The sequence below is a fragment of the Oenanthe melanoleuca genome, chromosome 1A (assembly GCF_029582105.1).
Source record: "Oenanthe melanoleuca isolate GR-GAL-2019-014 chromosome 1A, OMel1.0, whole genome shotgun sequence".
NCBI lineage: Eukaryota > Metazoa > Chordata > Aves > Passeriformes > Muscicapidae > Oenanthe > Oenanthe melanoleuca.
The window spans coordinates 4,586,143-4,612,029 of record NC_079334.1 but is presented as its reverse complement, the minus strand read 5'-3'; the positions used below and the strand labels follow the sequence as shown (position 1 = coordinate 4,612,029).

General features: G+C 43.5%; 1 protein-coding gene across 1 annotated transcript in view; it reads left to right on the top strand.

Annotated features, from left to right (window-relative positions):
* The window catches only part of IQSEC3 (IQ motif and Sec7 domain ArfGEF 3), a 92,270-nt gene that overhangs the window by 21,060 nt on the left and 45,323 nt on the right, over positions 1 to 25,887 (top strand). The window contains exon 2 of the mRNA XM_056510310.1: positions 22,103 to 22,183. Within this exon, the coding sequence (XP_056366285.1) occupies positions 22,103 to 22,183 (81 nt within the window). The remainder of the gene's footprint in view (positions 1 to 22,102; positions 22,184 to 25,887) is intronic.

Sequence of the window (25,887 nt, the reverse complement as noted above, 5' to 3'; positions counted from 1 at the left end):
CTTTAGGACAGTGAAATAGTGTTAAGGAAACCAGACATCTTTCAAGGAACGTTGGTTTCTGAGAACTTCTTGCTGTCATGTGTGGTATCTTTGGATTACCTGCAATCTACAGTCAATCTGGGCAGCTCTTAGTTCCTATCCAAAACCTCCCACCTATCTGAGCATTTATTTGCAGAGAGAGTTCTGTCCAAAGGCAAAGAAGCTCTCTTCTTGGGGGCTCACAGTGGAGCAGCACATCTCAGATTTGGAATCTGAACAGCAGTGTTCCCATTTGCTCTGAATGACTTTCAAAGGGTCAGTCTTCCAAAGTTACCAGGACATTTCAGGTGCTCAGTTTTCATTAGCACTCATGTAAAAAGAGCAGTTAGATCTTCTGGGAATTACTTAAATCCTTAAATAATCTTCCAGTATATTTTGCAAGAGAAAGTCTTTGGATGTTCCTGGCTCAAAGCTCCTCCTCATACAGCTCTGCAGCATACAGACTGTCAGATCCCACCTAAGAGATGGGTAGGCATTAGTGGTACTCCCTCTATTTTTCTTTCTCCACAACTTTCCTCATAAAGCACTTAGGGGATTAATGGAGTATTTTAAAAGTTGCCTATATTTCTTATTCCAAACACCTGCTCTACCTTAATTTTATGAAATGTGTTAGTAGTGCCACCAAGGACAAGGTAGCTTTACTGCTTTCTTTGACCAGCTATGTTCCTCACACTGGTTGAAGACTCAAGACACTCAAGTTTAGCATCCAGGCATTAATTTTTATCTCTTTCACATCTTCTCCAGCAGTCAGGTTTCTAATGCCTCCCTCTCCCTAATACAAATGCAGTCACATTTATACCCATGGGCACCACTGCTGAATGAGGAAGACAGTGTCATGCCCCAGATCAGAGAATTGTTTTCCAATATCTTTCCCATATCTAGGCATGGAAACAGACATCAGACTGCCAGTAGATGGGATGGGGGTGGGAGGGGAGGTGAGTGTCTTCACAGACAGTTCTGAACTGTACTAACACCCTTTTACAGGAAAGTAGACTTCATTTTCAGGTGAAGTTCTGCTATCCTAAGCGAAGCTGGTTCTTGCTGCTAAATGAGGGACAAAACACTGCACTCAGTCTGTGATGATGGGACTGTGCTACCAGAATAACAGCACCTAGTGGCTAGTCTCCAATAAGATAAATTAGAATTCAGAATCCCTTTCTACTGAGCACAAGCATAAGTTCTTGTAATCTCTCTCTGGCAACATTTGAGAATATTTATGAACACTAAAACTGGCTAAGATACTACCCACACATTTTCAATGTATGATAAAGTCTCATGAGAACCTGTATCTTTCAGTAAAATGCAATGCTTTAGAATCAGCAAACTGTTTTTTTTTTTTTTTTTTTTTTTTGTTCCAGTATTGTTCATTGGAAGGTCATTTAAAAAAAGTTAACCAACATTTAAAAGTCTTTTAGTGCTCCTCTTTAGCCAAACAAGCACTTCTTGTCAGGAGGTTGTTTGGATTCTAGCAATTTTTGACTCGTTGTTGTTTAATGAATTGTCATTTAGACAAAAGCCTGAATACTTTGACTTCTTTTGCTTCACCCAGAAGTGATATGGGTCATGGAGCAAGCTGTCAGAAAGCAATTCAACAATTTTGCCTCTAATTGGACCCATTAACAGAGCAAGGAAACTTCCTACTCATTATTCTGAGAATAGCAACAATGCCTTTTGAAAGAGGATTAGCGGAGTAATCAAGTGTGCCAGTACTCCTCAACTCTGAAAGCTCCTCCATTGATGCCAAGCTGCATGATTAGTCTGCAGGAGGAGGGAGCCTGCACAGCACTGCTGTGCTGGTGTTCAGCATGGGTGACATGAATGGGGTGAAAAGTCACAGCTATTCCATGTGAGCAAGCACAGTTATAACAATTCCTACTGGTGGGCACAGCAGAGGAATTCCCATCTGCAAAAGCTAGCAAACTCCTCGAACCTAAAACCAAAGACAAAGCAAAATTCTAGAACAACATGGAAGGAGGCTGCTTTCCATTCTATGTGCATGGCAGAGCCTGTCTCTTTCGTGTTCCTTCCTCATACTGTGAGTTCCACACAAAGGTATATGTATTGGGATCAAGCACAGAAGAGGATAAATCTCATTATTTGAGGGCTGTAGTTTTGGAACCTGCAAGGTCTTAGAATAGCAATATTGTTTGTGTGAGTTGTTTTACAAGGAGAAAATGTCTCAAATGTTTATGTGGAAATTTGTTGGTATTTGTTCCTGTTGGCTGGGTGAGATTTCCATTTTGCTGGCTCTCCATTTTATTTCTCTCTTGGCTTCCAGTAGCTTTTAGTGAGAACCAGTTAGTAAAAGAGATTTGGTGTTGCCTGTTAGGGCATGCTGCAACTTTTCAGTTTGATCATTTTAGTATATCAACCCAAATTAAGTTCCTGCATCTTGAGATACTTTCTGCCTGAATGGAAGCAGGCAAGGTGTGAGGACTCAAAGCATGTTAATGTGTGCCTTGGGAAAAGTAACATTTTCAATGATCCCATGAAATAGACCTGAGTTCTAGACAAACCCTTTATTTCTGGTTTTCTTTGAGCATATGTGCTATCTGTTTTTTGCAGTATAGTAGAATAGATAGAGAACATTTGGTTGAAGTAAACCTGGAAACTGGATGAAATAATCCAAATGACACCTACACAGTCTCACAGAGATCCTCTTTTATCTCAATCAGGAAAAGGTTCTTTTTCCATAAGAAGACATTAGGGGCTCCACTTCTCTACTCTCAACCTATAAGCAGATGTTTAGCCTCATACTGTTCTGCCTGTTTGTGTGCTGCTGCAAGACTTCCATGAGCTTTAGGGGTGATTCCAACAAAGTTATTGCTTGCTTGGTGTGCTGAGGAATCACTGGAGGTTCTCACTGTGTTATTGGGGTTCTGTGTTGTCTTCTGGAAAGGAGACTGGTTATAAGTCAGTGAAGCTGGCTGTTAGTAACAACTAGCACAGGTCAGCTTTGTTTCTGCTCCTGTGGTTTATTAGTGGGATGAACAATTTCATTCCAGTTCATGTTGTGTCACCTTTGCTCCTTGCAATGAATGGCTTGCTTTGCCATCAGCCTGTAAGCCCAGGTTTTCAGTGCTCAGGTTCAAGGCCTTTCAATGGTTATGTGAGCTCATTTGCTCTCCCACTGGCAGGTTACACAGCTTCTGCAGCCCTGTCTAAGCAAGGATAAGGCTTAATCCACACAGACACAGCACAATGCTTTTGAGACAGACATACTCTGCTTGGACCACAGTTTAGGTTAGGTAGTACAGCACCAGATGCCATTCTTGTCACAGAGAGGTGCCCAGTTCTGTTCCCTGTGCCCACCATCCAGTAAAGGAACTTACTTCAGGGAGACCTTTAGGGGAGCTACTGGGCAGAAGTGACTTGCACTCTGTTCTATGGGAGGTTTCTTCCTTGGTTTAAAGATTCTTTTTGGTCTGCAAAGTATCACAAATCAAGGCAGGGGAACGAGTATGGGAGGGCTAGATTTGACAACTACAAGCTTTAGCAGTTAAGTGTAGGTTGTTTCTGTCTTTTAAGCAGCACACAGCTTTTTCACCCCCTGACTTGTTTAATTCTTTGTGCTGGTTTCTTTCTCCTGTGAAATTAATTCTTTTGGCTCCTGTTCAATATGGTGTTAAGTGCCTACTTAATCCTTTGCAGTAGTTTAAGTTGCTGAATAGAGAGGAAGCCTGAGCTATTGCTTAGAAACCAGGACTGAGCTGTTAGAATGATAGGAGCTTCACACTACAGACTGGTTTGCTGTGTGACAGTAGGCAAATAGCCTTGCCTGTTTTCCCTTCAGCATCCCCCTGTGTGCACAGATGAGTGTTCCTCACTCCCCTTGCAGGGGGTAGCATGAGGTGTCTGCCAGTGGGATCTGGGGGGGCTTTGAGAACTGCCTTTGAAAGATGAACATTGTCACTGCAGCGATGGCTGGACACGTTTGACAGCACTCTGTGGAGCGAAGAAATGAGTGGGACTGAGCTTTGTAACAAAGGGGAGACAGTTTCTCAGACAGCTTTTGAAGCTCAGGTCTATAGATAGTTTTAATATATTTTAATTTAGACACAATACAAGGTGCCACAACTTCAGAAGTTAGAGCATGGACTGAATCAGGCAGACCTACTGGAACATTCCTAGAACTGAGATGTGGAATTTGAGAGCCTCAGAAAATTGCATACTGTGCTTAACAACTCAGTTTTCTCTTTGAGTCAGTTTAGGTGGAGCAGCTTGACTTACAAACACTGTTTGGTGAGAGAACTCTCAGGAGGGCAGTTTTAAATTGCTTACACATAATTCCTATTTTTCCAGCAGCTCAAAGCAGCAAATATGGGTGACAAAACTTCCTCTCCCAACAGGTGGAAGATGGAGCCTGAAAAGAGGCAAGACTCATAAGAGGAAGGCCAAGGAAAGCAAAAAAAGAGATTTTTGCTAGTCTCTGACAAAGACTGATATGATTTTTGGTATTTTTTATGTTTTAATGATTAGATCTGTAGAGATGTAGGACACTCCAAATGAAATAGTACAATTTGCCAGTGAGAATACTAAGAAAAAGATGTGGAGGCTGAAATTCAGATCCAGCTTAGCACTTTTTGCAGTAAAGTTTTTTGGATTTAGAGCTCATTTAGGAAGGGAGAGAGGGCACAGGTGCAAGTTCCCACTGATTCAGAGCAAAGGTTTTCCTCTCCAGTCACTCAGAATTAGGCAGAAGAGGAACACAGCTCACTCATCCTCATGCCATATCAACAATCAGAAAATCCTGTTCTGCAGGTCATTTATACAACAATCAGAGGTCTCCTTTTGGCCTTCTGGCACACTCTTGAGAGGATGATGTAAGACAAGGCATGAGATAACTAAACACAGAGATCATTCCTACTGATCTTTTCCTTTCAAAGGGAATTTAGCCCTGCTGAGAAGTTCAGAGTTGACATCACTGAGGTCTGAGATTTCCAGTTTACCTCAGAAAACAAGTATAGCACAGGCTGTGGTGGCTCAGGCTTCCATGGAATGCCTCAGCAAATCATCATCACCCCTCACCCAAAGGGATGAACCACAGGAGCACAGGGATGTGTTCCTGCATCCACCACTTCCTTCTTTCAAAGTGTCTTCAGCCTAAGAATCAAAGGTCTTTCCAGACACTCCTAAATAATGTTCCTGCCACCCATAAGAAGGTCACTGATCTCAGTAAGGAAGTGGGGCAAGTACTTATTTTTTTTCCCTGAAAGTGAAGTACTCACCACCTGCTACTGCCAACTGCTCCTGCTCTTATCATTGGCTTAGTGGGACACAGTAAGTCAGGTAGGACTTTGAAATACTGGCACACAAACTGAAGAGAGATTAGGTGGGACAGTTGACACCTCTCTTGCTGTTGTTTCAGTCTTTTTGTGGCTCATGCTGGATGAGATTGGCTCAGTTGGTTGGAGCATGGTGTTGAAAATACCAAGGTTCCGAGCTCAACCCCCATATTATATGAGCTGTTCACTTAAGAGTTGGACTTGATGATCCTTGTGGGTCCCTTCCAACTCAGAGTATTCTATGATCTGGAAATAAATATTATGTATTGTGGATTCTATGTGAGTCATGGATTTTCAGAACTGTGTGCCTTGCACACATAATCTCTCACGAAATATTCAAGATGAAATCATTAGGGGCTCTTTAGATCAGGCTGTTGATTATGCCACCCATAGTAAAATATTTCTATTTGAAAGGGTTTATTTACAAATGTAAAAAGATTGAAGACAGGGAGGACAACATAGGCATTGCTACAAGAGGCCGCTGTGTGAGACACCATATTGTTTATTGATTCTCCCACTTGCAATGGCAATAAAAGACATTTCTCATGCTATAGATAGAAGAGTAAGGTCTGTTCATAAGTAAGAAGAGCCTTCATTTGGATGCAGATAGTTAGCATTTGAGTCAGGACAGCCCTTAAGAGCTGAATTGGCTAGGATTCACTGCATAAGACTTGAAATCAGATTATATACAAACTCAATGGAAATACTCTTTTAGTGGGAGCTGGAGGAGATCCCAGATGAATAACAATCAGCTTCCCTTTCAACCCCTTGCTCTTGGACAGCTGCTTCTTTTGTATGTGCTGGGAAAGATTAAAAAGTTTGGAAACAGTATTCATATGGTGCCTTATCACAGTTCTGGGGCATTCTCTGTCCTTCTCACTGCACAGAAGTGCTAGCAGTTTAGTAAGACCAAGGTTTGGCATTCAGGAGTGTGATGTTAAAGGATTGTGTACAGCCAGCCAGGGTACATTCTGTTTCAATCAAACCTGTTCTCCCTTGGAAAACTTAAAGGACAAAGGATGATTAGATGTAGAATCGATGCCTACACAAGCAAGTAGGTGGTCAAAGACACTGCAAGCTTTATTTACCCTTCTCTGGCTGGCATATTGACAGCAGTTATTATATTTTTCCTCTGAAAAGAGGAAGAATTCCATAGAGGCCTCCAAACTCCTTCCTTATATTCTGTGCCTTGGATTCAACATTGAGGTGTTGCTGTGTGTCATGGGAAATTCTTCAATCCTCTGAAATCCTTGCAGATTTTTTGCTAATAGGCAAACTCTCAGTACATGTATGTTTTCTTTATGTTTTATTTATGGGATAACTTGTAATATGGTTAACCTTTGCTGGAATCTCTGATCCTGTGAAAAGCAAAGTGCTCCAGGCAGTACCTTAACAATGGTACCTGAAACATGCAGTGGAGTCATAGCCAACAGTTAAACCCCACAGCTAAAGCAGAAAAAAACCCTATTTTTTTCCTCTACTGATGCCTTCTATACAGTTCAGCATTGTTTTGCTAAGAGACTTGAGCTGTCCTATGGCAGTAATAACTATGAAATCTCAATAAATGCTAAAAAAAGTGTGGTCCATTTAAGTGCAGCATAACCACAAGACTCCAATCTGTAATGCAACCTGTTCAACAAGATGGGAAGTTCTGTCTGCATTGAACTGAGAGTGGGTCACGGTTTGGAAGTGAGCATGGAAATAGAATCCAAGTCCTGCTATCATAAGGCCTAATGAGACAGAGTCTTCTACTTAAGTTATTTCAAGAGCATAAGTTTGGCAAGGAAAAATATTGCTATTCTAAGACCTTGGAAGTTCCAAAATAACATCCTGCTAGAACATCCCAACGTACTCTTCCACTGAACCTTGTCTGTGCTGGATCAAAACTAGCAATATGATCTTCACTGCCTTAGTACTGTATTAGTGTAGAGACACAGGAATAAAATTGTTATGGCAGTGGTTGTTCCTGGAGAGAAAGGAATGAAAGTACCTAGCTATGAGGCCATAGAAACAGGGTCTGTAATGTTTTATGTATTCCAGTTATTCAGGTAAATTACTTTGGGAAAAAAAAAAAAAAAAAAAAAAAAAAAAAAAGATGGTGATTGTCAAGAAACTTAAAAGGGTGGGAAAATTCAATTGTTCTGCTCAAAGGTATAAAGCCTGATGACCCCAAGTTAAGTGGGAGTGTTGATCTGCTGGAGGGTAAGAGGGCTCTGCAGAGGGGATCTGGACAGGCTGGATCCACAAGCTAAGAGCAGTGGTGTGAGGTTCAACAAGGCAAAGTCCTTGCAGGGTCCTCTCCCTGGGTAACAGCAACCCCCTGCAGTGCTACAAGCCAGGGGAAGAGTGGCTGGAGAGCTGCCCATTGGAAAAGGTCCTGGGGGTGCTGGTCAACAGCAGCAGAACATGAGCTTGTGTGGTCCCACGTGGCCAAGGAGTTCATTTTTTTATTAAAAACTTATTTTGATGAGGTTGTTTTTTATGTGAGAAACTTCACTGTCTCTTCAGAACGCTTTTTGTACAACTCTGGGATCTCCTCACGCACTACACACCTTTTATACCACACAGCTGCTGCCAAAACTGGAATTTCCCCCACCACACAGCTTCCAAGGCTAAACTAGAGTCTAGGTAGAATGTGTTCACCAGTTCAACAGCTCCAGGTGCTAAAGCAACCACAGATGCAGATGCAGCCACTGGTGTTGCCTTTTCCCAGAATGGGAAGTATTGTCACATGCCAGCATGCAGGATCTGGAACCATCACTGAGGTAGCTTCACAGCTGAAGTGTGAAAGCACAAATAGCACTGCCAGCTTATGCTGAGCCACATGGTGTTAGCTTATGCTACAGCCCTGCTGGCACCAGCGTACTGAAGAGAACTTGTTAAATCTCAGTTGTTAGAGGAGATTGCCCAGATGTAAGTACCACAAAGTTCAAAATGTCTGCATCAGCCATCTTGTTTCAGGAGCAGAAGCATAATCAATTCCACAGCTCCTCACTCTGAATTCTAGTATTTATGAAACTTTCCTGAAATATCTCTGCAGAAATCAGGCTCTTGCAGTAGAGGAAAATCACTTATGTTTCCAGAATCACACCTTATAGGTATTTTTTTTGTTCCAAATACAAAGGGCTCCAGCACATGGTAGGAAGTTCCAAGCTTCTTTAAGTACAGATTAATTGTGGTTTTGTAAGTGAAATGCTTAGCAATTTGAGTCTCCAAAAGGCACAAGTTAGCTGGAATAAGGCATTACAGAGATATCCAGTAGTACAGACAGACATAAGTAGCTCATCTAGTTCCAGGGAAACTGTACATATGGTTCCAGGTGCAGGCTGTATAGATTCCCACAGTCATCACTGACTGAAGCACTGCTCCTTTGGCCAGGTATGTGTATATATCTTTGGCCAGATATATATTTATATCTACCTATCTAAATATGAGTGTTGGCTGACATTGGTATCTTGCTCTGAGATAGGGCATGGATGAACAATTCCTGTATGCAAGGGTAAGAAGAGATGCCTTCTCCATTTTTGTGGGTTTTTTTTCCCAGTTTTGCTGCACCAGAAAGAGTATAAAATAATCCAGCTCCTGGGACTAGGACTAATCTAAATTGTCATTGTCTTGATAAATTGACTTGACAGAATATTGTATGTCCTACTAGTTATAAATTTTAGGAATTATTGAACAATTAAGATGGGCAAAGGGAACAACTTTTATACATTTTCCAATTCTTAGAACACCTCATTAATTCCATCTGTTCTTCTGCAACTTTAGCAAGGTCAGGATTTTATGAAGCTGTGAAATCTCCTCTTAACTGAAATTCAAGTATCTGTGATGGTCATGTGCTGAGCATTCAAGTTGCATCCTCTCCCTGTTTGCATTGGTGCCAAATGGTACTTTCTTTCCAGGGCAATTACTTATGCAAATACAGCTGGCCTTGGTGTCAGCCAGCTGCTGTGTCCATAACCAGCCTCGAACACTGCCTGTTTTCCATATGTCAAGGCCCTGGTGGAAGCATGTAGGTGTGTGTGGAAGGGAAATGGGCAAATTAAATTTCCTCTGAAGGAGTGGTGACTATTGCTATCTGTCCCTTGAGGTATTAGAGTCAGCTCTGCAAGTGGGCCTGCACTTTTCCTCTGCTCTTCTCTTTCCCACAGCAGAAGCAATTCAGCTCTCTATCGTCAGGGAACAACGCCATTTAGCTTGGGTATGCCAGCAGGCAACCTATGTCCAGTTCTGCATTCCTAATTCTCCTTGCAGTCCTTCCCTGTTAGGAAATCAGTCCACTTTCAGTTATGGGGTCATTGATGCTGCAGCCCCAGATACCTGTAGGTGTGGTAGTGACTGGGTTTCCACAGCCAAAGCCCCAAACCAGAGCTTTAAAGCCTTCTGCAAGCCAAGCCCTGATCTTCCTCACTGCCTTCAGTTGCAGTCCTTGTATTAGAGTTTTGTGTCAAGCCTCAACAGCAGAGCTGGGGCAGCTCAGCCCCTGGCAGCAGGATTTACTGCAAAGAACAATCCTGAAAATGCTTGTTGAGTGTGCAGTATAACATCACCACTGACATTTAGTGCATCAGCCCAGCGTGGTAGGATCGAGCTTTTCAGCTTGTCTTTAGTTGCTGGTGCAATTCACTGTCATGCTGAGCTGGTTTCCAGCGTGGAACACAGAGCTGCCTGTGGGGGCACAGAGCTGCAGGGGAACCAGCAGCACATCTGGCCATGCAGGGCCAGCCAGGGACAGGTCTGCAGCAGACAGTGCTGCCAAGGGCCACAGAGAGCTTAGAGGTGAGCTATGGATGGAGCTGATTTACATGTTTATGAGATTCTGCTTTACTGAACAGCACTCCTTCATTTACTTTTGTGTCATTCTCCTGTGCTAGGCACACTTTGATTTTAGCCTCTGGAAAATTCCAGGGCTTTCTTCCTGTACTAAGGGGTTAAGCATAAGTGAGAAGCCAGTAAAAAGTGTAAGTTTGATTAAAAACAGATGAAATACTCAGTCATAATAAAAATCCTTTTACTGAGTCCAATTCTGACGCATTCAAAAAGTAGAAATAATTTATTCTTACTGAGGAAGAGACCTAAATTCTGTTTATATCTCACAGTCCCAGTAATTATGAATGGGTTCACCAATTCCACAAACACAAGTCTTTCGCTTTTTTTCAGTGTTCATACATATTGACCCAAAATAGGACAGAAGGAAAAAGGTGTTTGCTCTGCTAGCAGAGCATTCAGGCAGAGTGCTGGTTCTGGATCTCTTCAGAAGGACCACATACTCATTGGTATGAGGCTGGCAAACTATAATTATTATATGAAGTCCTGGAAGGGATTTGGAGAATGCTTATCAGTGTATTTAAAAGTGAACTTTTGCCGGTTATTTTCACTTTATGTAATTATATATCTATTATTTGAACAAAGAAGAAAGGCCTTTGCATAGTACAAAATAGAAGAGGTATGAGAAGATGTTTCAAACTCCAGAAGATCTCTATCAGCATGCGTTTACTGACATGTAATTATTCAATTATTATATAATCTTTTAAAAAACAATGATATTGGTGATACTTGGAAGAGACGAATGTTGTCTTGGAAAAGGTCACATGCTATCTTGGAAAAATAGCTTTCTATTAAGAAATTATTTGACACAGTTTCTGTTTAGGGTAATTATTTTACTGAAATTATTTCAGGAACTTACACAAACTCCCCCTCACACATGCTTTGGATTCTTAGCAGCTTCCTAGTTGTGATATCTGAAGTTTAGTTTTGGCTACAACTTATGAAACCTCTCACTGTAGTGAGTGCTGCATGTGTCACCAGAGGATCCCCCCGGCATGATCAGATGTGCACAAACACACACACACACAGAGTATCAGACTGCTCTTTCATACAGTAGCTTCTTTTCCTGAGTGGCTCTACTCAACCTTCTAGAAAGCCAAAGAAAATGACATTGTGGCTTGTCTAGCAAAAAAAGTCATCAACTGTTTCCACCACTGACAGAGGATCTGAAGAGGCTGAAGGTGCACATTGCACTGCAGAGTCCAACATACAGTGTTTCCTCCTCCCATGGCCACTTTGGACTCCTCTTTTTTGTGCCTACAGGCACCAATCCAATCAGCAGACAAACATCCCAATTTAAATGGGGTGAATGGACTCCCAATTGACATGTGATTCAACAATATTTCAGACACAGGCCCCCAGTCCCTCTAGTAGCTGATGACAAACTCTCTTCTCCCCAGGAAGTTTTTTCCTGAAAATTGATTATCAAGTTCTATCATCTCCTCCATCCCTGTCCCTACTGTCCCTTAGGAAAGAAAAGAAACTTCTGAGTGAATCACTTCCACTGGACACATAGGTGAGCATGAGACTCACCCTCCATAAACCCAAAGAGTATTTCATCAACAAGTAATTGTGTAAGTGGCACCAACACAGCAAGATCAGATATGAGTACCCCTCTACAGAGAGCTAGCTAGCTTTTCCCAGGCCATCCAAATCTCCCAAATTGGAATGTTTTGTTCTGTCCAATTTAAGTACTATTTCCAAGTCCCTTCAGGCTGCTATCTTTTATGACGGCACTGCATGTGGAATATATTACATTTAACTACTTTAAGGACCCAACTTTATACAGTAGATATTGGATCTTGAATTTCCTCCTATGGACAATTTCTCTCATCTAGACTGTCTCTGGTTATATTATTATATAGAATTAGTACACAGATAAATTTATCCTCCTTAGTTCACCTTGTGTAAGTTATTTCATCTGATCATAGCTGAAGCATCAAGAGCCACAAAGCTGCACAAAGTAATGCCCTAGCTAGCATGAGAAATGCTGAAAGTGGGTCCAAAACCTGGCCCCAGACTTTGCTTCTGTCTGTCACAAAAAGACATCAGTCAGACTGGACCCAGAAGCCAGTATGGACTCTCCCCCTGCAGTTGATTCCTGAGCACATCACATTCCTTTTGTCACTCTTGCTCATTTCCAGCATATAGGAAAACCTGGCAGTTAGACCAACCACACCTGGTAGACTTAACAAATGGATGAGATTTCCTTCAAGTGTTTCTGGGTAACAAAATGGACTTGTCAGCAGCAATTTTCATTGAATACAGTGAATTCACAGGAGACATTTTAATGTCAAGTGGCCTGTCACCCAAGAGAAAACGGTGTGTTTAGGTCCCTGGCAGAGGAACAGGCCCTGCTGAGCCAGAGCATGAGGCCACAGTTCATTTTCACCATTTACCAGACACATTGCTGACTCTGATCCCAAGCATAAAAATACCACCTTACATTAAAGAGGGTCTATCACTACATGCTCAGACCCTCTTTGTACACATCCACATGCTTGTGTCTACTGGTCATGTTCTTTGCACTGAAATTGGTGCAAAGCACCACAATTTGTTTCTGAAATCCATGCACCCTTCTGCCAGTCATACCACATTTTCCCCCAAGAATTTCTTCAAGGTGAAAGTGAACAGGAGAAATCCCCATCACTTATATGGACTAAAGTAAGCTGAGAAACCAACTGTTCAGGAAGATATGGCATTAGTCTCCCCATCCCTAGAAGCAGATGGTGATAAATGAATGGCACATTTGACATATCTGCTGTAGTCACCCAACGAGTTAACCAAAAAAAGATCAGATCGCAGCAGCATTGGCTCAGACCCTCTTCCTCCAACACAGGAAATTCCATTTCCCCAGCACAGTGCTCTGTGCTTATCCTTCCAAGCTGTGCTGTTCTGAAACCCCCACAATAGCAATAGCTCCCAGACACACATTTGCGTCAGTGTCACATTGGATTGTCACTTCCCAAACAGTAGTGTATGCATATGATATTTTATACCAGCAAGGGCAACTTTTAAGGTATTTTATAGGGTCTCTAAAATTGACATATTCTAGTGAGAAACTGCAAATACTCTGGAGATGGGAATGCTATCTTCATCCCCTCCCCAAAACTAAAAAAAGAAATGTATAGTAATGCTATGCAAAGGGTATGACTTAAAATGGATTTTTGTACCAAAAAAGAAGATGATGATTAAGCAGGGACTAGATAAGTTTTAGAGGATGAGCACTGATCTTTTGATAATCAAATTTTTAGAGATGGAAGAAGACATTTTCTCCAACACTCATTAGATGATCAAGGCAAGCCAAGTTCCAGACTACAAAACATATTTGATTTTTCATTTTTGGCAGGCAAGCAGAGAGAATAGATGCTCCTGGCAAGTTCTCCCCTCTTCTTTCCTCCTAGCATGACTTTGAGTGGTGGAGAAAAGAAGGAAGAACAGCTTTCAGAATTCTGAAGAGCTGTAGAACGACAGGCACTCAGGTGCACTAAAAGAGGGGCTACAGTGCATCCTGGCAAGGCTGGGCAAGTCTGTGTATGTCGTACATTCATCCATCACTGCACAGGGGGGTTCCTTCAGCAGTCTGCCTGAGATAGGCAGGACTGTGTGCTGCAATTCAGACATCATCGAGACACATCTTCCTTTTTGTCATGCGATTAACAGGCACTGGTCTGAAATAAGTCAAAGAAATTTTTGATCCCTGAATCTCAGCAACACTAAGGTTGGGATTGTAGTAGTTGAGGGAATGTAAAATAAAATGATAGTGATGCTGAAAGATTTTTAGCTTTTTATATTTTTCATATATTTGTATCTTTGTAGATTTCTAATGCATGGCTGTAGCTCCTATTACTTTTAATACCCTTTCCCCCTACATTTTGGAACAATAAGCTAACCTTCTAACTACATTCCTGAAATACTGTTTAGTCTTATTCCAAGAAAAGAACTAACTACAAGAATGTTCTGTTTTCCAACCAGAATCTGGAAAGAAAAAACAAAGTGGGGAAAAAAGCCCCTGGACCAATTCCAAAGGGGCAATATTCTGGGAAATTTTACCTAACCAACTACTCTCCTAATTGGACAATATAAGATAGGTCAACTAACCTTATAAAAATTATAGAATTACTGTACCACATGCAGGTTTTGTACCTGAAAGCTTTCAAGTAAAGGTTTTCTTTTATGTTATCATTCTAACATGTTTGGGAAGGTTTGTTCTATTTCCATGCAACAATAGTTTCAGGCTTGTTGCACTCTCACACTTCAGTATCTTGGTTAATAAGGCCCATGCCCCTTAATACACAATTTTCTCAGTCAGTCACTTTTGTGGTTCTGGTTTGATAACTGTTTTACTGAGATAGCCAACATCAAATGTTCAAGAGGAAAGAGTAAAAAATGAGCTATGGGCTTTCTAATGCTGGTTGACTCCTATACATTTGCTTTGGGAATGATCTGTATTAAATATTTGAATATGATAATCTTTAAAATGTCCAGTTCCTCTCTGAATCTTATCAAATTCTTGCCATCAACAGTATCCCGTAACCATGAGGAGGCCATCAAATTTACAGGAACTTATTGAAGCTAAATTCCAGAAATTACTTTGAATTTCTTTTTAATCACGCATGTTTCCTTACAATAGGAGCCCTGCCCATACTCAGCTGCCTCCAAAACACCAGTCTAATGCCCTACAATTGAGATGAGACATTAAGACAGTAGAAAATGTTGTGGTATTCTGCAGTGAAGAGTGAAGAAGTGGGGAGAAGCAGCTAGCTGTTAGACAGTGCTCTTGGAAACTGTGCCTTTTTGAGATCTTCAACTCTCAGTTCCAGGTTGACTGGAATCAAAAATAGATCTATCACAGGAGGGAGGTGATAGAAGGAGTAAGGTCTGCAGCTAACCTTAGCTACGCTGTGTCACAGCTCCATTGGCAGGTAGAGGTAGCATCGAGCTTCATTTTGGGGGAGTCAGGGGACTGCAACTGGCCTTTCGTTAACTTAGGTTTGCTAAATAGTTCCTGTTTGTGCTTCTCCAGTGCTTATCTTGTGAAAGATAACAGCCAGTAAAACTTCATCTGTGATGACTTCAGTTCTTCTTTGACTCTTTCTGCCTTTAATCTTCCCCTCCTAGGCCATGATTTTCTGCGATTCCATCTGTTCACTTGGCAGTTATCCGAAAAAAGGCAAGATAGAGACAAGTGGCAAAAGACTCCAGGAAAGCTGAGATATCCAGCACTAGAAACAGTGACTTTTGGTCAAAGCCTCTGGCTTTTCATCAAAAGGTGGAGTTTTAAAGAAAAACCAGAAAGGCTTCATGAGTTGGACTAGTTATTTACTGATAGAACACTACTTGTTTCACATTGTCAGATTTCTAGGAACTGCTGTGTGCTTGGGCCAAGGGCAGGGCTATTGGATATGCAAGCCAGTAGGGCTCAAGGATCAGAGTCCAGAGGTTAGCAGGTGCTGGCAGTTGGGGAATCCAGTGATCTTCATTTATGGAGCATGCCAGCAGTCCTACACAACTGACCAGAGCAGTGGATGGGTGCAGGGGTGTTGCACCATGGCAGAGAGAAGTACAGGTATACGGTACACTCTGTGTACTTGTAGCAAGAACAATTTTCATTCTGTCTTGTTTTGACATGTCTTGTAGTCTAAAATCATTCATGCAGAAAAGCACAGAGCTGCTCTCTATCTTTGGGAACAGGTCACCCAGGATATATGTTTAATTAAAGCTGACTGCTGGAGAGCAGGGAGCACCACCATTTTCTATATGCTGTCTGGGCCAGGGGTTTGCTTTTGTGGGGGTGCAGGAGAACAAAAAGAGATTAGGTTTGTTTACCATGACACAGCTCTCAGCAGAGGGGCATCTCTATTTCAAGACAGCCCTCATCAGTGCTAAACTAGTGGGCACTGATGCTTAGGGGGCAACACTCACTTAGCAGAAAGCCCCAGGCACTTGTCCAAAAGGAAGATACAGCATTAAAAGACTTTTAGGAAAGTTTGCTCCATTTGGCCCTGTGATGTGCAAGCTACAGAGACTTTCAATTTTTGGACTTCAGTTGTTGTTCCCTCTACAACACCAGTTTTTAAGAAAGAAAAAAGCTTATCTGCTTGGGATCAACCAGTGAAAGAACAAGGCAGCATGAGTCATGGAGCCCCTTTGCTGCACAGTCCAACTTTGTGAGAAGCCAGAAAGGTAGAGCTAGCTCCTGAGCTGACTAGACAGCTTGTGCTAGCCAGGAGGTTTGGCATAAACATCTCTGAAGTTCATCACAGAGCAGGAATTGCTCTGGCTGGACAGTTCATTCACAGATACCCCTATCGAGGCTGCAGGACATCTCTTGTCAGGAGCAATGTTAAAAACAGCTGAATAAAATTCAGTCAGCTGTTTTCTCTCAGAGGAGAGAAGGCTAATGTTTCAATTGACAGCGTGGGTAACTTCTGAGCCAAGCTATCTCTGCATTTAAGATAGGTCTGGACTGTCAAATCCTTGCCTCTGGAGCAAGCTAGATGGAGCAAGGCTGACAGGCTCAGGCTGTTCTCAGTCCTCCCTTTGCATCTGTGCTTGCCCTTGTCCTGTGCTGCTGCTCCACACACTGGTATCATGCTGGCAGCAATTACCCCAGCATGCCTCCTCCTCCTCCTCCTCCCCCCTGAGCCCCTTCCTCTCTTGCACCATCCAACTCACCCAGAACCTTTGCTTCTAGCTGGTTGTCCCTTCCAAGCTTTCAGAAGTGTACACTCCAAGAGATAATAATTTGTTTATTTTTAAAGCAATAAATTGGAAACAGAACAGTTCAGTGGTGTCCTGGCAGATGGGGAGAAATTATCTCCACAATCACCTGCCTGATCTGCCTAGGATAGTGTGTGCTAAACTTCAGTCTCTGTAATGGTTTGAGGAAGGAAAAGTAGAGGATGAACAGAAAGATGCAGGCAAAAGAACAAGCCCTTTTAATTGGTTGACCATTGCCACCTACCAGAATTTTAAAAGAAATAAAATTACAGGTGCATACTCTATAGTAATGAATGAAGTTACATTGCCTCCCTAACTGTTTTTCAATCATGCTTTCTAGGGTTTAACTTCTCAGAGGCCACATATTCAAGTTATGAGTTTCTGGCTTATGAAGTAAGATTTGTTTTAAAACACAACAAAAAGACATCATAGAAAGGAAAAGAAAAAACAACAAACCACCATCAAAAGCATTACCCTGACTTATGACAGATACTAAACATCTCAAGGCTCACTTCAAACCTCAAACTTGCAAAAGCTGACAAGACTACAGGAGGATAAAATCCAGGTAGCCACCAGACACCACAACCCTGCCAGGCCCTCTTGAATCACAGCAACAAAAATAACATCTTACCTGAAGACTTCACAGCATTAGGAAGACAGTTGCTTTCCTGGAGCACTTCCTTGAGGCTTAGAAGTGGCAGTGAGGCTCTAGGACACTTGCCTTTTGCAGCCAGATGAAAGCTGCTTTGCCCTGGTAACACACAACCTCTTCAGATGGGAATGGGTCAACTTCTTCCACAGGTTAACCCTCTCCCTGCTCCTGCCTGAGGGGCACAACTATTCCAGAGATCTTAGGATCTCAGAGGTTCAAGACAACTCTGGTTTGGGCAGAAAGCACCCAACGCTGGTTTTGAGCACACATTAGAAATCATGAGAACAAGAGCCAAGAGCTGACTGCAGCTGTGGTGCTCAGTGTGTGCTCACTCTGAGGATCTGGGTGATGTTTTCTTCTTAAAACACCCACAGGTGACAGAGCCTAAAGTCTTGAAACTTCACACCACTCTCCCTTTTCTTTGTGTTTTTCTACCATGATAATTAACTAGCAAGGCATTTCATCTATATACAAGTTTCTGTTTCTCAGTCTTTTGTCCATCCTTGTTCCTTCCTCTTTTTCCCTATGTTTCCCTGTGTTTTCCCTCCCTCTTGTTTGCTTTCTTCATGTGCAATTAGGAATGAAATTGTGCATCTGCTGTTCGAATAAAAACAGAGAACACTTCATTTAAGGAAATGCATGAATTAGAAATGGCTGAAATGTGGTGTGTCTATTTTTTAAAATATTCTATTTGGTAGTTGTTGAGGGCTCTGGAGCACAAATCTTACGAGGAGCAGCTGAGGCACAGGAGAAAAGGAGGCTGAGGAGTGACATTACCACTCTCTACAACTCTCTGAAAGGAGGTTGTACCCGGGTGGGGGTTGGATTTCGCCCCAATAACTGTGGCAAGACAAGAGGAAATTGCCCAAAGTTGCACCAGAGGAGGTTTAGATTGGTTATTAGGAAAAATTTCTTCACTGAAGGGGTGGTCAGGCATTGGATCAGACTTCCCAGGGAAGTGGTGAAGTCACCATCCTTGAAAGTAGTCAAAAGACATGTAGATGGGGCGCTGAGGGACAGGGTTTAGTGGTGGGCTAGGCTGTGTTGGGTTAATGGTTGGACTCAATGATCTTGAGGGCCTTTTTCAATATAAATGATCCTTTGTAAATGACCAGTGTGATAGGATATAGCAGCTGTAGAGCTGTATGCTTGTATGAGCCTGCTTGAATATGGACTCAAATATGATCCCACCACTTGCTCAGTCTCTCTCACTGTCAACATCAGAGGGAAAACAGGCTGCCATCACTGTGGGGAGAATTCACCACCACTTCAGGTGAGATGAATTCTCCTGTTCATTGCCTGCTGCCTTCTCCTACCTCGAGTGAAGCTCTGCTTGTGGCAGCAGCCATTGCACTGGGAGCTTATTAACTCCCTACCTCATTAAAAAAGGACCATACACCCCCTGGTCAGGTGCCTCAGGGGAAACCCTGGGACCTTGAGCTTTTTTCCCTCCAAGGGAGCCTCTCCCAGCCATGTTCAGGAGCCAGGCTGCAGCCGCCCATCCCCACAGTTCCTCTGCCACTGCTCTGGGTTTTTTGGCGCACGGTAGCCACGCACTACCTACCTGTAGGGGCACCTCTTGGCTCCTCCCACAGCTGAGGAATTTCTGCTGCCTCTTGCTTGCTGTCCTGGGCCAGCCTGAAATTCCGAAATTCCTGCTGCAGCCCGTCTTCCCCACACAGCCCGTCCGCCATCGCAGCGTGAGGCGCGTGAGGGAGGCGGCGGGGCCGCAGCGCCCCCTGCTGGCCGTGATGGAACTGCCCGGCCGGCAGCGCCCCCTGCTGGCCGTGATGGAACTGCCCGCCCTGCCTGGCCGGCAGCCAGCAGCGCCCCCTGCTGGCCGTGATGGAACTGCCCCGCCCTGCCCGGCCAGCAGCGCCCCCTGCTGGCCGTGATGGAACTGCCCGCCCTGCCTGCCCGGCAGCGCCCCCTGCTGGCCGTGACGGAACTGCCCGCCCTGCCCGGCCGGCAGCGCCCCCTGCTGGCCGTGACGGAACTGCCCGCCCTGCCTGCCCGGCAGCGCCCCCTGCTGGCCGTGACGGAACTGCCCGCCCTGCCTGCCCGGCAGCGCCCCCTGCTGGCCGTGACGGAACTGCCCTGCCCTGCCCGGCCGGCAGCCAGCAGCGCCCCCTGCTGGCCGTGATGGAACTGCCCGGCCGGCAGCGCCCCCTGCTGGACGTGATGGAACTGCCCGGCCGGCAGCGCCCCCTGCTGGCCGTGATGGAACTGCCCCACCCTGCCCGGCCGGCAGCCAGCAGCGCCCCCTGCTGGCCGTGACGGAACTGCAGCCACAGGGAAGCGCACGGAGAGCGGGAAGGGACTCGCTGGGCTTTGTGTGCTTGGGAGGGTTTGTGTGCCTTGTTGTGAGTCAAAAGTTCATCAAAAGCCAGGACAATGAGGAATGCCTGACATTTACTATGCTTGTAAAAATCAAGAGGAGAGGCAGACTGGTTTGTGATAAATGGAGGCAGAACTTGCAAACAGGGTGAGGGGTGCAAGGCTGCCAGTGATAAGTGATAAATCCAAAACCTTAAACCAACAAGAATTAATCTCAGGATCTGGAATGTGCCCAGAAGGGTGAGACACATGCTCTGGAGACAAAGTTGAAAGGTTCAATTGCAATGAAGAGTTTGGGAGCCTTCATCAGAGACCCCTGATGACCTCTGAACTGGAGAGGTGCAAGCCCAAAAGGACTTTTGGTTCATTTTAATACAAAGCAAGAGTAGGTGAGACTAGGTGGGGTTAGGACATGAATATGTATTAGGCATTGTGTAATCCTAGGCTTTTAAGGAATAAATAGAGCAATAGTTTGAAGTGTTCGTGCTTTGGGACAAATTATCCCCCAGTGCTGAATAAATGCATACCTACTTTATTAACTCTCATTTCTCACAAGTTAGTGAGTCTTTCCTGTGTATCTGTTGTGCACACACAGTAAAGAACTGCTCTTAGTCCTTCTGATGCCTTAAGTTTTAAGTTTTTCTGTTCTGCTTGGGTATGCAGCTTTTAGTTATTAAGCTGCTATTAAATTAATATTATATTAAGGGTTACTAGGATCTTTTCACAGGGTGGTGAAGAATAAACAGTCCTATTCCAGCTGGGGACTCAAGGACAATCTCTTCAAACTTCAGGCCCTAAACATAAACAATGTGAAAAGAGGAGGGCAAGCAAGCAAGCAAGGAGGGTGAAACTTCATGATTTGAGGCTATTAATTGGACAGATGACTTCTGTATGCAAATGGACTAAAACCTCTAAAAAACATGAGATCTCATGACCAAGCTCTCTTTTGCTTCCATCTTGGAGCCACCTGGGCAGGGCCACAGCTGTGGCACTGGTACTGCCAGGGTGTGGCCCTTGAAGGCCCCTCAATAAATATCCATTTTATTTCTCTTAACTCTGTCTAGCCTCTGTTCCAGCTCCTCTAGGCATCACTTCCCCCATGTTTTTGGCTGAAAGCCCCTCAAGTTCAAAGTTCGAATAATTTGGAGGGAAGGGGGTCATGTTCTCCATTCCAAGGGAGGCTCCCACCTTCCTTGGCAGACATTTGTCTTTTAAACCAAGACACATTAACTACAGAACTGACCAAAACCTCCACTGAAACTGATTTAAGGAGGAAATGAAGAAGAAAAAGTGGGAACCATTTGGTAACAAAACACCAAACCAATGAAGAGCAAGGAGACCCCAGACCCCAATAATGCTGTTGATCTGTCACATGAGGTGAGGGGAGTTTAAATCATGAGGGTATAATTGTCCAGGGGATTCTTTGGGGTCCCTCTTTTGAGGCATCAAGCTCAAGATACCGAATACCATAACTGACTTCTTCCAATAAACCTATCTAATGGAAATGAGAGCCCAGTATCTAAAATTTCTATAACACAAAGATTTCTTACTTTGGATGAAATATTTTGTCTTTCTTATCTAATAAGCACATTTTTTGTGTTTTGTTTTCCTCTTTTGCTCAAGTTGGTTACTTCTTAGGGTTTTGCTTTTCTATTCTATGGTCTCTTTCTCTTGTCATGGTCTCAGTGCCCCTACTTGTGCTTGTCCCATCAGTGCTCCACTACTATTCCTGGTAATGCCCAGTAGTGATGTTCTAAGGCCATTTCTGTGCTCTAGGGAGGCTTCACAACAAATGTCTGCAGAGCTAATTTAGCCACCAGTAAGAAAACTTCAACTACTTTGCAATCTATAGCAAATATATACAAGAAAAAACATTTAAGGACATGTTTCTGTCCCAAAAGAAATAGAATTAAAGACAGACAAAATCGTTTTTCATTAGATGCATGGGATTGTGAAATAAATGCTGCTAGAAGGAAAACTTTCGGTTTGTGCACTTTTGCCCCATTCTCCAAAGGTTGACATTAGCAGCAGAACAGGTAAGGTAAGGGAATAAACCTGTTAGCCCCCTTCTCTCTGCCTCCCTCCACCTTGGAGTAAAAACATGTTCATATAATAATTAGACTACTCTTTCAGCATCACTGGGAGTCACTGTCCCCTTGGAACAGCTCTAAAAATGGCATTCTCCCTTAAGCTTCTGCTGAGTGAACACTGACCCACTGTGGTTTGTTTTTTCTTACAGGAATGAAACAGTTTTACACCAGTTCTGTTGCCCAGCAGCTGATGCAGAGCAGAAGCCTTCATCTCCAGACTCCTCACCAAGGTGGGAAATTGTTGCCGGCAAGACCTTTATTTTTTCTACTTCTTTATCATCCATCACTGATCTTCCTGCCACAGACAAAACTCACATATAACACATATGCCAATCCTCCTCCATCCTCCCCTACATCCCATGCTCCCAGCATTGCTGTCCCTCTCTTTTCCCTCCCAGAGATTACTGTTTGTACTGTTGTGTAATTGCCTGTAACCCCTCCCTGATCTCCACTCACACACATACACAATATGTTTCTTCAGCCTCTCTTCAAACATCCACTTCCATCAACCCATAATCACACTTCTTCCTTTTCTTACTGTATGTGACACTGACACATAGATGCTTCACTCTTCTTCAAATTATAAGGTTCCTATAACACATCCTATAACATTTAAAATACAGCAAAAGTCACCCAAAAAACTCAGGGTTCTGTCTCACACCCTGAGACAAGGTGGGGGGAGCAGTTTTACCTGTGTCAAATGGTGTGAGCTTGCTGTAACAGCTATAGACAGGTACAAAGCAGTGAGGAAGGCAAAAGAATGTCAGAGAGGGAAAAACACAGAGTCAGCATGGAGCTCATATCTGTATGGTCTTCTGGAATGGCTCAGTAGGCTTCTAAGAGAAGCTCATCTTATCATTTAGAGTCTGTCACCCTGCTCAAATAATGAACAGGTTCACCATTGAACCAAGGAAGAACAAAAGTCAATCAAGACTGAAATATGTTGGTCAGACAGCCTGAATAGGCAATCAGATCCTGGGTGAGCCAAGCATATGAGCTAAATCTGCTCATCAGGGCTCCTGGTGGGAGAGCCTGGTACAGAGGTGCTCCCTCTGCAGCTCTTCTGAGTCCCACTGAATGGACAGCCAGTCACAAGTGGTGCTGCTGTGAATTCTGATAAACCAGCTCGGGTTTATTCTCTTTTCCCCTTCCCGATGGTTTCTCTAAATGAGATCAATCCTGTCAGAACTGATGCCACTAATAACCATCAGCCATCTAGTTTTAATTAGAGTTTGCTTCATTAATGCCCCAACTCCTCTCTGCACAGCAGATTAAATAATGTACTTGCAGCTCATTTACACAAACCCCCAAACTGCAAGGCTGAGCTGCAATCCTTTAATTAAACAGCCCGGCTGATCCCCACCGCTGCCTCGGCTCATCAGTCTAAGCCGATTAAAGAGAATAGGGACTAATAAAGAGCATAAACAGGGAAGTGACTCTCAGCTCTTCAAGGGACTTGGAGACTCCAGTGGTGATCAGTTGCTTTCTCCTCCTCTAGCAGGAACTGTACCTCAGCCCACATCCCTTCTGTCTGGGACCAGCTAGAATGGTTCTGTTTTCAGCAGGAGCTCAGACTCATCTTGTGGGACAGGAATCCTTTGGGAGACAGGAAAAACACAGCAGAGAAGGAGAAAGAGAAGTGACATCAAAACAGTGAGATGAGTGACTGTCTGACAGCAGTCAGAGACCAGCAGGAGCAGCCATGCAGCTCAAGAGAGGGGCAGGAGGAGAAGCAAGTGCAGGGAATAACAGTTGGAGGTTGACTGCCAGGAACAATCTGGGACAAAAGATTGTCTCTGCTTGTAGTTTGTGATGGTCATTATTGTTTTTGTGTGGTCTTCCCTAACATTTCTCTGCAATATTTTTCGCTCTTTCTTTGCTGCCCGCTAAAAATGCCTTGGCTTCACATGGATGGGAATGATTAGGAACATGTCAGTGTCTAACCATTCAACAGAAGCCAACTCAATGAGGTGGTTGAGATTATTCCCACTCATCTTGTTCTGCTTTGCTTCACTGACTGCCACAAGCAGAGCCAGCCCCCTTCTCTCCTCCAGCGTGTGAATTCCTTGTGGGGAAGTTGCAGCTCCATGAGTTTAGCAAAGCAAATTTCCCACCTGGCTGCTTAGCTGGGTTGCACCAGCAATTAGCAAAGCTGGTGCTGTAGGCCATGAATATTAAGAGACAGATTTGATCCCAGATTCTGTCAAAATCTCAGAGCCAAAATACAGGATGAGGTGATGGCAGCAGCAGGCAGATTTCTGTTTCTGAACTCTAAGGGCTTTCCCATACTAAAGACAGTATAAATCCTTCACCATTGTCTCTGCTGGATTTGTACACCACTGGCTTTATGACCATAAGCCATCTTGCAGGTTGAGTTTCCATTGGGGGTGCCAAATATCAGGTTGAGAGATATGAAGAAACTCCAGGGATGGCAGTAGGAGCTAACCCTGCTCCTTTACTGAGTTACTGATTAGACTCTAATTTAGCCAAACCCTGTAATTTCATAAAGCAATGGCTCTTTCTCACTGGCTTTTGCCTATTAATGGCAGGGTTTCATTCTAGGGATTTGAATAGCCTAGTAATTGCATTTCCCACTTCTCCCAGTCATATAGAGTGGAGACTGGCATCCCAGAACAATGACCTTAAAATGTGTCCAGCAGCAGCCCAGTTCTAAAAGGATTACATACCATTTTCCATTGTGTGAGGTAATAGGGCTGAGATGAGAAAGATTTGTTTCTATTAGAGTAATGAGAGGAAATGATGGAGTCACAATTGGAGGGAACAGTATATTCATTCAGTTGCCTTTCATAGGCTTTTTGGAGTCTGCCTCTGTGGTGCTGAATAGGAAATCAGCAGAAAATCACCTCTCCTCCTGTGATGGGAAAAGTTCTACAGAAAACTTTAAGCCTCAGGGGCAGGTCTGCTCTGGTAATGGACTTGGGAAGAGCACTGGAGTGCTGAAGCATTGTGGAAGAAGTGCAGATGAGACCTGACCTGCTTTTAAGGCAAAGGAGACAGAGTTCTCTCAGGAAGAGAGAGCAGTCTTCTGGAAGGGCTTGCATCTGAAATATCTTTGGAGAAGTTGGACAAGCTCTGTTCATATTTTCCACACTTTGCAATAAGGAGACTGATGCTTAGATCAGGGTTAAAATATGATTAGTGCCACAAATTTGCAAAGTGTATACTTCATGATTGTGGACCAATGAAATAATAACTCAGTATGGTTTAAACTTTGAACCACTGTGGACTCCTTTCTAAAGTGCCTGCTAGATTAGTCACCATAACAGATTGGCTACTTCCTGGCAGCAGTTAGTGGTAAGGAGACATGTGGACCATTGGCTACTTCTCCAAGCAGCCTTCCTTGCATTTCTGGAGAAATTCCTGCTTGACCTACTTGTGACTTACCAAAGTACTGAAATGGAAATGTGTGTTCTTGCTGGAGGAAGCCCTTGGTGCTGGTTGTTCCATTTTTATATGTGAGAGGCTGATAAGTGGATGGACAGATTTTGGACAGTTTGTTCAAACCTTCAAACATCTTTCTTGATAGCTCTTCAAGCTGCATGAGTGTGCTGCACCCTCAGCAGCACATGCTTAAAGCTCAAATTCTGATTTCATTTACTTCTGGACATCTCTGTCTCTGAGTCTTCATGACTTTACCTGAACTCTTTGTTTCCATTGAACATGCATTTTTTCTTTGTCCTGTGAAGATGCATTTTTCTTTGTCCTCTGTCCATCTTCATGTTGGAAGATGTTGGCACAAAGGAGCCATGAATTTTATCCACTGCACAGTCACAGCATCATGTCCCTCTTTGACTCCTCACTGCTGTAACACAGGAACACTTCTCCTTCCACTACAATGCTCTCACTTTGCCTTTGGGTCACTTTAGGTTCTCTAACAGTTAGATTCTCCTGAGAAATCCCCAAACCTTGTTTG